Genomic DNA, 13,842 nt, shown 5'->3' on the forward strand with positions numbered 1-13,842 from the left:
GGACAAGGCTCAGTGGTTTACCTTGGACATGAAGTAGGTGGAGGGAGGATTCAGCCTCTTCCCAGTAAAGTACAAGCAGTACAAGGCTGGCCTACCCCCACTACACAGAACCAAGTGAGAGCCTTCTTAGGACTCACGGGGTATTACCGAAACTTCGTGGTAGACTATGGCACCATAGCTGCCCCTCTGACTGCCCTCACCACTCCGAAGAAACCCAAGAAGGTAACTTGGACCAACGAGTGTGAGAAGGCCTTCAACGGCTTAAAAGACTCCTTGTGCCAGGCCCCTGTCCTCAGGGCCCCTGATTATCAAAGACCTTTTATTGTGCAGACGGACGCCTCTGACACTGGGATAGGAGCTGTACTATCGCAAGTAGATGAGAAGGGTAAGGAACACCCTATTGGTTTTATTAGTCGCCAGCTTAAGGACAGAGAGCTCAGATGGTCCACAGTGGAGAAAGAATGTTTCTCTGTTGTGTGGGCCCTACAGAAGCTGAGGCCCTACCTCTATGGGACCCACTTCACTGTGCAAACTGACCATAAGCCCTTAAAGTGGCTAATGAACATGAAGGGGGAGAATCCAAAGTTGCTTAGGTGGTCCATAAGTCTACAAGGCTTCGACTTCACTATTGAGCATAGGCCAGGTGTCCAACATAGCAATGCTGATGGGTTGTCCAGAATGTTTAACCGACCTGAACAAGAGACTCATCCAGGGGTGGATTAGTTCCCCCTGTCCATAGTCTGGGAGGGGCGAGTGTTAGGAAAGATTTCGTAATTGTGGGTAATTTTCCTTCCATGTGGAAACCCCTAAACTTTTTGCTGTTGTTTTCACCATGATCTAGACTTTGCCAGAGAAGTGCAGCCTTCTGCTGCACTCCTCTGGGCTTTCGCGCCATTCTTACGGGGAAACTGACATGCCCTTAAGACAGTCAGTACCGGGAAACGCTGTTTTCCGTAGTTTCTTTATCATGTTGCGGCTTTTGTGCAACATGACACAAGAGGGCACTGTAAGCTAAGTTACTGCTCTCTTGGGTCTCTAGCCTTCTACAGGCCCTAGATACTCTTTTTGGATTGTAACTGATCGGTGCAAGTGAATCACGGACGGGAATGGTGGCAGCGATCGATTCTTGTGTTTTGAGCTCCTTTTGGCATTTTAAGCACGTTTCTCGCGCTTAGCCCAAAATGGTGGCCTGGCTCCCAAAATGGCCAGACCACGAGGCTCCTTTGTCCTGTCCGCTGACCGTCTTGCTCCCTTCACCTTCCCCAGGTCGAGCCGACCCGGGGCCTTCCTTATTTGGGCATGTACTTTCCCGCGAAACACAGATGCTTTCGCGGGCTTCTACAGGCCTTGTGTGTGCCTCCAGGATGTGGGCTGGGATGTCTGGTCCCAATACACATCCTGGGTGCCAGAGAGTCTAGGGTGGTGTGAATGCCTGGGACCACCGTGGTACGTGATAGGTCCACTTATGGTGTGAGTGTTGATGAGCGGATCTCCCATTGGGTCCCCTCCGTTTTGGCGCGAAGGGAACCGTGGATTAGAGGGGGCTGGAAACGCCACTACCATGTCGATCGCCTGAGTTCTCGACGAACGAAGGAATACAGGAGCCAAGTATCCTGCAACCACGAGGCTGAACCGAGGAATCGCTGGTGACCCGCTGGAGGACTGCTCCTCTGCACTGCTGTCGCTTTGTGAAACCCTTTTTACCTCTGATCGAACCAGAAGGCCTGTACTGGTACTTCGACCCTTGGAATAGCGGGAACAGCTATTCTCGGCATCTTCACCATCTCCTTCACGTAAGCCTTCGGAAGTGTCTCTGGGCCATCCAGCAGACTGACCAGCCTACCCAGGAGTCTTGCTCTGTAACCGCCGCCAGGTTGTGTTGTATTTCTAGTCCTTGTCACTCTCACACAATTCGTACACTTGGCGTTCCCAGGTCTGAAGTGAGTAGTGTACATTTGGCTGAGATACACCCTGCCGCTCCGTTGCCCTGCTGTGGTAACAAACTGTGCGGGTTCACTTCGTTTGGGACATCTTTAACTCAACTCTGCTGCTGCAGAATCTACACGACGACGAGACGTCCCCTGCTCTCCTGAACCTTCCAGCACTGAAACTGACGCGGAGAAGCCTGGGTCTGCTTGCATCGGGGACCGGTGAGTAGCATAGCTAGGAACTGGACGCCCTCCTGCAGGAGCCCATAGCTTTTCCCCGCTGTGTCAAAACAGCACACCTTTCCGTACTCGTGCTCTGCTTCTGCCCACAGTGGAGGCTGCGCTTGAGTCGCAGAACTCTGTTCTTCTTCATTTGTGCACCCAGCTGAACTGCCTGATTCCCTCGAAGAGACTCCCCTTTTTGCCCGTTGGCACCAGCGTGTGCAGGTACTTTTGAGCACAAGGCTCCACTTTTCGTAGGGCTTGGACTTCCTTTTAGTTAGGTGCCTCTGAAGGCGGACTGAGTCTAATCATTATTTTGCACTGCCTGTTTTCCTCCCCTTCTAGGTGGACTACACATTTCGTGCATCTAACGCTTTAGACTTGTTTGTATTTGTATATATATTGTATTGGTTTGGTATGTGTTGGTTTACTAGAGTTTGATTGTGATTTCTCGCTACGGTCATTATTGCAAAGGCCTTGGAATAAATGTGTATATATTTTTAATATAACACCTGTTCGGAGTAGTTTGTAAGTGTCCTTGCTTTGTTTGCTCATTGCGGGCTTTCAGTCACCTTCACCCCTCTTGAGACCTAGTCTTGACTGCCGCGATCGCTACCCTGATTGGTCTGGCTTGTCCAGAGGTTACCCTGTTCCAAGTAATTAGGTTGGCCTTCTGAACTTCTGCGCCACCAGGACAGAGTTCAGAAATCCGTCTTAACACTAACCAACTGTAAAAAATGATTTGGTGAGGCCCAAGCAGATATTTGCAACCCCCTACTTGATGTAACAGCGATCAACAACCCGGAGGTTGGTCTAGCTTTGCCTGCCAAAACTGCTGGTAGCAGAACAAGGTCGTGATCGTCCCATACTGGAGCCTTCAGCATCCAGGTTTCCTGCAGGGTGACTATATCAAAATGGTTTAAGGCCTCATCTCGCGCCCACTGCAGGTGCATAAAGCCTCTTGTATTCCAGCTTGCCAAGGAGAGTTCTTTTTTATTGTCCTTGATGGATGGTTATGCTTGCCTCCTTGCTGTGTTTACTTGCTGGGTGTTAATAGCTATGACACAATATGGGCATTGGCATGCTGGTTCTGGGGAGGTATCAAGATTAGCGGTAGATAATTCCTCTGTTTCTTGGACCATTCGTTCTGGGTCTTGGGCTATAAGAAAGCCCATTTGGAAAAGTTCCATCTTAGCCTTCCATATCGTATTGAGCACCAAGCCAGACTTGATCCACAGCCGCACTATGGACAAATTATTGTCACACAGAAATGTGTCTTGATCGAAGTCACTCAAGGTTATATCTTCCAAGGCAGGCACATCTGCAAAGATGTTTAAAATACTCGAGCGTCACAAGTTGTATCTCTCAAAACGAGCATTGCGACACTTCATAATCAATGTGTGGAAAGATTCAAAGCTATTTCTGTTTTTAATTGTACGGTCTTTACTTCTTCCTTTGGCATTTAAATCATCTTCTGACCTTTTCAAAGAGGACCCCTTAAAATTCGGACCATGTGAGCTATTGACATTCTGAAGACGCCCGCATGCCTCTAAATGAGAAACTGTGCCCCCTGTCCCTATCCTTTCTGCTTCCAATGATGAAATCTTATCTGCCTGAGATGGACGCAATTCTTGTATTATTTCAGCAGGATTAACTTGTGGTGTAATCTCTGTTATACATTGGAGTAGGTATGCATCGACAGTGTTTCTAATTGCTGTCATGCGATCCTCACATCCAGGATACTCCTAACATTATCAGGCACCTACGACTCTGATGTTTGCCGGATTAACAAAGTCTACACTATCATTCAGACATGGATGGCCACCCATGGCCTCTGCCTGAATGATGATAAAAATGAGTTGCTCCTAGTTGGCTCACCCAACAACCTGTCGAAATTGAGTCCTAACTACAGCAGCATCCTCATTGATGGGAATAATATTCCCATAGCCAAAAATGTAAAAACTCTTGGTTTCTACCTCGATGCCAATACCAACCTAACCAAACAGATCAATATGACTGCCTCAGCCACCGCCTACACTGGCAAGCTGATCAGGGCCTGCAGACCTCTACTGTCTTCCAATAGCTGCCTCATACTGGCCGGAGCACTTATTCAGTCCAAACTGGACTACTGCAATGGCCTATATTTAGAAGCTAACAAATCCATAATTCACAAACTACAGGTTATGCAAAAGAATGCTCCCAGAGCTGCACTAAATATACCAAGAAGAGAGCACATTTTGGCTACTAGAAAGCTTGTCAAATGGCTCTCTGTACAAGAAAAGATTGACCTAAAAACCACCTGCCTCACCTATAAAGGTCTGAACGACCAAGCCCCACCTTATGTCACGGACAAATTCACATTGAAACGGTCAGCCAGAATCGCAAGATCTACCAACACTTGGTGCCTGGTGGTGCCCAGGTACAACCTAAAAGGAGCTGGCGGAACAAGTTTCCGGGTTCTAGCCACCATCAATGGAATACACTTCCACAGGACATCAAAACCAGCCTGTGATGCTGGAAATGCACCGGTGGGACAGGGCCTCCGTATCCTTGTCCTTTACTGCTTTTTATCGTGTGTTCTGCCGTGTTTTCCACGCAGTGGTTCATGTGGCACTCCTGGCGGTGCAGCTCTCTCTTTTAGTTTGGTGTACAGACCCATGGGATACCCTTTGGCACCCATGGGTGGAGGTACAACCCTGTGCCCCTAGTGTATTATTTTGGGCACCTGTGTGTGGCCCACAGAGCAGGGTACGGGCTGGTAGCAGCTCCATGCTAAATTGACTGTTGTCATGAGCGTCCTCCATTTTGGGATGCCCAGGCCCTGTCATTGTAATCGGTAGATTCCTGATGCAGACAAAATGGCCCGTGTGGCCTCTTGCCTTCCATCACCTGTTACCTTGATCTTCCTGAAGTCCCGGGAAGCCCTGACTCGGTCCCTTCCCCCTGACTGGCTGTTGGGTGGAAGTTCCATATATGGCATTGTGGGGAAGTGCCGACCAGACTGGCTGGAGCCTTCCCAACGACCGTATGTTGTGGGTACACCTGTGGGTGGGACCTGGGTGAATGCAGTGTGTGACAAATCTACACTTCTTGTTGTGGATGTCTGGTATCTGGTGTTTGACACAATGACTGAGACAGCCCTGCCCAAAACTGGTATGAATGCAGTGGGTAGTGTTGAATGGCATGGTACTTGCCCGAATCCACATTCTGTGTTGTGAGTGTCTGGATGGAGAAGAATGGCCTGAAGGCACTGTGTGCCTGATTGGCTGACTGACTGCTGAATGCCCTTCGCAGTGATTGGATGCATGAGTGTGACCCAGCAGACTGAATGGGAGATCAACAGTATATCTGGGGACCTCTCACTGCTAGGAATTGTGTTCAGAAGCTGAAGTCCAAACTACGAAGAGTAACTGGAGTGAAAATGAAGCTTGACTTTGAAGCCCTGCTGGAAGAGAAGAATTGCCGTTGCTCTCCTTCATCAATCTGAAAGCCGCCGTGTCTCCAAGGACTGACTGAGAGAGAACCTGGTAAGGCGCCCTCTTCCCAAGCTACGAGGAACCATCGTGCAGGCATTATGGTAACATGCTCCTCGGCTCCTGCTGCTGGATCTTGAGTTGTGCTTTACTCCGCCCTTTCTCTCATGCCGCCCTTTCTCTCATGCACACCCCATTCACACTATGTGCCAATTCAGCATGGAAGCCTTTGTACTGGAGCTTCTAACCAAAGTACTGGGTGCCGCTAGCCCTGAATATGCTGCTAGGACTGAGCTATTTGCCTGGCGCTCAACCAGCTACTGTGGACATGCTCTGCACCACTTTCTTTGAGCTTACTATGCACAATATATAAACATGGATTCAATGTGCTCCCTGCATTACACTTCATGCAGAAATACCTTCTCCTGCATTAACACCATGCAGATTCTCCCATAAAGCATCTCTATGAGATAAAACAAGAAATAGACTTAGCTGTGGTTTCTTTGTCTGTCCCACAGTGTCCCTGGAAAGTTTGTGCAGATTTGACAATGTTCTGAAAGTTCTGCAACTCCACCGCTGGAAAATACCAAAACAAATATGAGTATGTGCGACAGCAGCATTTAACATTGCTCGGTACACTCTGGAATACGTTAGTCTACTTAAGTGTCATCAGACAATCTTGGATCTGTAATCACGTTGCTCGTGGTTGCTTTCACCTCAAGCTTACACGTACTGCCCAATCAAAGCATGCAGGTATTGGTTAATGCGTGCAAGTCATGCAGGACTCATGCATAACAGTCGCGTTTCTGCCCCCTGTTCGGATCACTCTGTCTCATGTGCAGTCCTAGCCACGTATTAGGCATGCATGCAGCTTCCGCTGTTTTCAACTTTCACTCGCTGTATACAGAAGTAGTAAGAACTTATCTTGCTTATGGACGTAGGGCCTGTGGATATCAGGCGAGAGCTTGTGGCCACGTAGGCGTACCTGCCAGAGCTCTGTGAAATACGTCCTCTCCCTCTGAGATCGAGTGCTGGCTCGTGGGCACGGCTCATGCATGCGCGATGGCTTGGGCGTGGTGCTTTCTCTACTGGCAGGCCTGTGCACAACACGGCCTGCTGGGTAGTATAGTCTTTGGGCAGTTCTCCATCCCTGAGCCATCTTCCTGAAAAAGGGATGGAGAACTCACCAGGAGAACAATGTTGCGGGCCCATATGCAGGATTAAAACTAGAAATATCGCCCATAACACCAGCTACATTCTCAGCCCTGACAGACAGTCGTAGAAGTTACATTTCATTTAAGCTGTGGCAAGTTTTCTTGGACTGTTGGAAGTGGTGGCAAATCATGTGGCTGGGAATACCATTTGGTACTGTTCTGAGGAAGCGCAAAGTCCATATTGCACCAAGGAGAAAAGAATTGCTATTGTTGAAACTTTGGTTAACAAAACTTTACTTTGACATTGAAACATCAAGAACTGATTTAAGACTATCTTACATACAAGGATTTCCTTATTTGAACATTGGGGCAGAATTCACTTTGAACCCTGGGGAAGGGAATCCCCAGGCTATTGAGAAGTTATTCCGAAACTGTGACTATTGTTGATGTTATTTAAATTGGCATATATTTTCTTTGTTTATTCGTTGTTTAGTATGAGGGCCAACCATCCTGTGTTAGAGTCTTTCCCTTTAGCTTTGGTTAGGCAGGGAAATCCTCAGCAGATTAGGGACAGTGAGGCATTTTTCTTTATTTATTCTTTAATAAAATGGCATATGTTCATCAATTATCAAACAGTTGTCCGCCTCGCATTGCTGACCCCTTACAGAGTCCTCTGTGGAACGGAATCCTCACTTGGACGACCTGAAAAGAACTGCCGATTCAGAAGGGTGTGCTACACTCATCCTCCTGGACCACACAATACTCAGGAACAGGCTCCTCACCCTAGGCATCAAAGACTCTGCCCTTAACTGGATCACCTCTTATATCTAATCACTCGAAAATCATTCTCCTCCCACCTTCTCCTCCGCCCCTCAACGCCGTCAAAAAAGCAGTGCCACAAGGAGTCCTCCTTTCAGCCCTCCTCTTCAACCTCTCCTCTACCTAAGCCCACTGCCAGCTCTCATCCGCTCTCACAACCTTACCTACTACAATTACACATACGACACCCAGATCATTAAAAAATTCCCAAGACTCTAGCCTCCCCACTTCCTGACCTCGACTCTTGCCTCTCGGATATAGAGCTATGGATGATGACCAACCACCTAATCCTCAACCTGGGCCAATTAAGAATCCTAATATGCGGTAAAACTGCACTGATTTCCCAACCTTTACCATGGCAAATGGTCCTGGGAGCCCCCTGCCGCCTCCACCTCCGTTAAAAATCTTGTATGTGCCATGGACCCAGACCTATTTCTCTCCAAACGCATCAACACTGTATCTAGAACCTGCCACTTCCACTTACGCATCCTGAAATGAATGTTTCCCTACCGACTCTATCCTCAAAGAGTTGCTACAATATTGGCCATCATCATCTCCTGTTTGGACTACGCCATCTTCTTCTGTCTCAGCGCCCTGGCACGCCAGCTCAAGAAGCACCGGTGAACCCAGGGCTCAGCAGCCAGACAGCAGCTTGCCCTTTCGCCCACAGAGCAAATCACCCCCTGCACTCTAGGGGGTCATCAAAACCAGACTATTTGCTGCATTATCCTGAAACCCCTCACTAAAACTTCCAATTCCCAGTTCCGAAACAGAGAAACACTGACCACCAGACGTCACTGGCCATATTCGTGGTGGCCCGGACCACACACACTATCATACATCAATCATGACCTTGGTTTCCCACAAGCACCACCAGCTGAAACAGTGCTTAATATCTTTTTTCACACTCTGAAATGTCACAGGATTGATTAGTCACTGCACCTGGCATGTACGGGAAAACAGGGAAATCACACTCAAATAGGTTATGAGAGAATCACCACCATCACACTCAGACAGATTGGGTTCACTGCGAGGAATTGTCATGGGAGGAATTGTGCCAGGGCCATGTCTCGCGCCAGAAGGCCAGGTAGGGGTTTCTCGTGCAATACTCCAGGAAGGCAATCAAGAACTAGCCCCTTAATTACACTGGAAGTACTTGAGGGATGGGCAGGTATTGCGCATGTATGAACTATAGGATGGGCCCCTCATGGTAAAGGTAACAATTGAGAAAGTTCAGTAAGCGCACAATATCTGGGTAGACTTACCACCCTATCTGCCTATAAGAACCTGGAAGTACAACCTGTGCTCCTCTAGTTGCAAATAGTTGGAGCATAGACTGTTGCTGTTGCTAACCGTTTCAGAATCGACAAAAGAAGCCAATTCCTGATCGGGCACACAAACAACAACTCACCACCGAATCTGCTAGATACGTATAACGCACCTCTCCGGTGGGCACTGGCCACAGGCATGGCTACCCGCACATATCAGAATACAGCAAGGACTATGACAAAATTTGGTTGTGCTGGTCACATAATTATCTGCCTACTTACACCAGACTACGTCTCAACCCTCTGACATCAGAATTCAGCGAAGACCTACGAGAACTGTGTGCACTCTGAACACATAGCGAGTCTCTAGCACTCACGCCATCTCCAAACTCCTCTCAGCACCCGTCCACATGCCTGCCCACATGGGTTGCTCTCTACTGCAGCCCGGCCAGCCCTGCTAAGCCTTATTTGGCCAAATGCATGCACCTATTCTAATCTTACTCTTTGACCTCCAGCACTCTAAACTTCAGTCCACTGAGGGCGTTCATGCCAGAGTTTGACCCATTATACAGTCTCTTCTCTATACAGTGGCTTCTCTTTAATCTGGGATTGTCAGTCAAACAGAAAAAGTCAGCACTGTACCCTTGAAAATCGTTTTCAGTAGCTTTCCGTGGGATGTGCAACAAGCAAAGGTGTTTCCCACCCAAGAGAGAGTTTTAGACCTGAAGGAAGTGGTTGGCATTTCACCTGCACAGTCAGACTTTTGTTTGACGGTTCCTGGGGCTTTTGGGACTTACAGACTCTTCTGTGCTGACCGTTCCGACTCAGAATGTGGCGTGTGCAGCTACATCTGGGAGAATCGTGTAACCAGATCCAAGAACCTCACTTGACCAAGGTCATCATCCTGGCCTTTGTTCTAGGCAGTCTGAGAGGATCCTGGGTTTGCAAAGCCCCTGCACAGTGTGGTTGTCGTGACAGATGTATCCATTTTGAGCTCAGGTACCACCCTTCGGGATCTTTAACTCCACGGGCAGTGCTTAGAATCGGACCAAGGATAAAATAAACCTTCTGAAATCACAGGCAGTTTTCATGGCTCTGAAGGCTTTCGGTCATCCATTGCGGAGAAGATAAAGTTGGTTCAAACACCCCCTTCATGTTTTAACGACCCTCCCCTTAACTGTTTAAAATCGTGGTCTGCTTCTTGAAGAGCTGGGGCATCTGGGCCTTTTATTGGAAAACAGAGTTATTCAGGCTGCCAGGAAGGTGCCTCATAGGGCCAGTACAGGATTACATGGATGCCTTTAGATAAGAGATTGAAACTGCTCATCTGCTCGCTGGATCAAGTCCTGCCGCTACTCAGTTGGCTGCAGATTGACGTTGCAGATATGTAATGGGCGGCTATTGGAGCCCTCTCCTTTGCTTATGGAGAATCTGGTGATTTGGAGACATTTTGATGGGTTGCCTAGACTATTTTGACCAGTGCAAGCCCCCTCGCCTGGTTTGAGATGCGAGCTTGACTGGCATGTTTGAAAAAGGGACTGGCAGACATTGCCTGGTGGGCGGAGACACAGTAAGCCAAAGCCATGCCTCGTGGGCATACGCTACATCAAATTTAAATTGAAGGACGTTTGCTATACAAAAAGCTCTGGTCGCATACCTATTAGGACACCCAAAAGTATAAAGGAAAGTGGACTAGACACTAGGAGTAGAGTGGCCAGATCCTGCAGTTGGTCGGTCATGCTTGCCTACGGGTCATTTCAGCGAGTCTGGGACTCTGCTGAGATGTCCTTTGATGCTGCAGGTCATCGCGCTATGGCCCGGATTCTCAAAACCTCTTTGGGCCCAAGTGAGGAGATGCAATAGCGCATCTCCTCACTTGCACCACAAAAATAGGAGCAGCCCAATCTCACAAAGGGCATCTTATTGAGCGCATGTTCGATGCACCTACTGAGGAGGCACTTTCTTCCTCCTTTGCGCATTTCTGCAAACAAGGGGGTGCTTCATTTTGAAGCGCATTCCGAATTCACAAACGAGATGCACTATAAAAAGCCCAGAAACGAGGGTCATCCCACTGCACCTTTTTAAACAAGCGCACGGGGGAGGCGCAAATCTTCGTAGGGTCATTTCTGACCCTGTCATGATTTACTTTTGAGGTTTGGCCCGTCTCTGGGAAAGGTGCTCCGAGTAACCACGTGGTTCAAGGGGCCTGTAATACATAAGCCTAGGGAGCCGGCTCCTGACAGCAATGCATGGAAGAGCTCTGGAAAGTGCATCTTGGTGCTATTGTCCAGCCCCTCCTGAAATGCTCAGGTGACCTTAGTGAATAAGGTGATCTAAGCATTCTCTGCGCTCCCCTCATCATGTTGCCCCATGATTTTATGGGGGCGGTCCCTTCCTATTGATTATACTGTCAGTCATTGGTGTAACACCTCCCCCCCCCATGTTCCATATTCATTGTGGGTGCACATGCCAACAGTTTCAGTAAAACCATGGCCCTTCTTGGTACATCCTTACGAAATAAAGATTTGGATGATAAAGATGGACAAAGTGGTATTGCTCTGATCCCATGGCTTCATGTAAGGTCCTCCTGGGAGAAAGGTTGGGTATAAGAGTTGTAAAGGAAAGGGTAGTGGCTAACATGCTGTCCTCGTTTCCAAGGGTCCTATGTGTTGCCTCCTAACTCAGGGGGAAGGCAGTTTACATTTCTGTCTATAGGAAGAGAGCACCCCCAGGGGTATTTATTCGCTTTGCCTCAGGACCGCCCTTGGACAATACTGCTTCAATAGTGTCTGGACCTTTGCGTCCTGTGCCAGGTCCAGAACAGATTTATGTTGCTTGTTTTTTTTTTTGTAAATATATTTTTATTAAGATCAACAGTTGCACACAGGTTACAATGCTTTTCCGGTTCCGTACAGTACAAGGTAATGACAGTTTTTTTTGGTTTAGATAGTTGTCCCCTTTCACCATCCTCCTCCCCCTGCTTCCCCCCTCCCCTCAACTTAAGGCAACAAAACAGAGGTGAGTGTGTGTGAGAGGGTTCAAATTGCAAACCAACATCGACTGGTCATGAACTGGGATACAGGCAACTGGGCTATGTTTTTTTTTAACACTTTTCTTTCATTGAAGAAAAAGAAACAACAAAAAAAACAAAACAGAATCACATGATAAAGTTATTTGAGCATCAAACTTAAAATGTTACCTATCCCCCCTTACATTGCTCACCCCCAGCCTCCTATACCTCCCCAAGAGTCTGAATAGTCGGTATCAGGGCCTCTAGCCCATCATCCCAGTGTCCCACTTCCCCCAGATCCTTTGAAATTTTCCAGGATTGCCTCTATGCCTCCTCCAGGGATCTGCAGCAGTCCTTACCCTCCTTCCACTGAGTCATCGTCAGAAGTTCATCCTACCCCCACTTTGTAGCCAAGTCCCTCCTAGCCAAGACCAGCCCTATACTAATTAATTGTTTAGTCCCCGCCCCGGAGCGCTAACTGCATCACTCCATATGTGTTATGTAGCCATTTTAGGACATCTCGGGACCTTGTTCCCCTCCCGTGTTGATAAGATGTGCAGGATCCTTTCCCATTATTCCCTAACTTTGGGGTAAGCCCACATCATGTGGAAGAAGGACCCTACTTCAAGCCAACATTTCAGATAGTTGTCGCTCTCCACCTTGCCCATCCTGCAAAGGTTGGTTCTGGAATAATAAACTCGAAGTAGGGCCTTTAGTTGAACCAAGCTTCCCTGACAGCTATTTGTAGCTCCACCCATTCTTCCTCCTCCAGCTCCCCTACATCCTGTTCCCATTTGGCTCAGATCCTGTCTAGCTGTTGTGCCGTAAAACTATGTATTGCCTGATGTAATATTGTGATCGCCTTCTTGTCTATGCGCCCTGAGAGCAGGCTAGCCTCCAGGGGGTTATGGTCCGGAATGTTGATTTCACTACCGAGTTGGCTGTCTAATGCGAGTTCTAGGTGTATGTAAGGGTAGTGGTCCTTGGCCTCCAGCCCACGGTCCGCTCAGAGGTCGGGGAAATTACACCATCCCGTTCCCCTTAATGATCTCTCCTACTGTAACGATCCCCCTCTGAACCCATCCGGCCTGCTTGCCCAGTTTATGCACCTCTGATATGTGCGGGTTCTCCTCTAACCACTCTTTTGTACCGCGTGGCTTTTCTGACTGGCGACCTGGCTTCTATCACCCTCGAGCTGCTGGTGGGGGATCCCGGCTGTTCGGACTGCCCTACAGTGCCTGCAGTAGAGTTTTGTCTCCCATAGCCTCATATTATTCCCCAAGCATTGCATTTATTCTGCCAAAGGTGAGCATGGGTACCCGTACTGGGGTGTTCTGTAATACGTGTAGCAGCCTGATGTGTTGCTTTTTGAAATGTTTATCACTTACATGACAGTTTTTGTGGACAGCGTTTTGATGTAGGGACACTGTATAGGCTGATTGTATGTTGCAAAGCAGATTCTGAAATGTGCTGATCTTATTGTGCTGCCATTTAGGAACAGAGTCTGATGCTTTTTAAACCAGAATTAATTTCAATATTGGTTTTCATTTTATTTCAGATGAAACTGGAGGGGAATGCCATCTTTAAAATAAACATGGGAGCTGCAGCTTCTGAAAGCATCCATATTGTAGACTCAGTGTCATTCATTCAAACCATAAAGAACTTTGAGAATCCTTGAAACAAGACTGGGATTTTGTCTTAAAGGCGCATCTTTCAGTGCTTTGTCTTGCTGTATGAGAATGGAACTGGACCTGGAAAGTGATTTGCATATGAAGTACTTGATTATGTGTATGTGTATTTCTTTTATGGTTTTATAGAGCACGCACAGGGCCCCATTGGGGTTCAAATCTTTGTACAGAGCAATCTGGTGAAAATAATATATACATAGACCATAAGGATACATCATAGTCCTTAGAAAGCACCACAAACATGATCATTCTTCACTGAGGATATTGACACAGTGTGGAT

General features: G+C 47.8%; 1 protein-coding gene across 6 annotated transcripts in view; it reads left to right on the forward strand.

Moving 5' to 3' along the window:
* LOC138580086 (protein FAM118A-like) overlaps window positions 1-13,551 on the forward strand; it is a 1,834,209-nt gene extending 1,820,658 nt beyond the window's left edge. For 3 of the 6 annotated variants that reach the window (XR_011304173.1, XM_069650357.1, XM_069650352.1), the window contains one exon: window positions 13,433-13,551. Coding sequence is in view for 4 of the 6 variants with exons in the window: in XM_069650357.1 (XP_069506458.1) it covers window positions 13,433-13,461 (29 nt within the window). In the remaining 2 variants the exon portion in view is untranslated. The remainder of the gene's footprint in view (window positions 1-13,432) is intronic. The other 3 variants (XM_069650354.1, XM_069650356.1, XR_011304174.1) reach the window with 2 other exon arrangements.
* Window positions 13,552-13,842: the final 291 nt, after the last annotated feature.

This window comes from Ambystoma mexicanum, chromosome 3p (genome assembly GCF_040938575.1).
Source record: "Ambystoma mexicanum isolate Mex_15411 chromosome 3p, UKY_AmexF1_1, whole genome shotgun sequence".
NCBI classification, from domain to species: Eukaryota; Metazoa; Chordata; class Amphibia; order Caudata; family Ambystomatidae; genus Ambystoma; species Ambystoma mexicanum.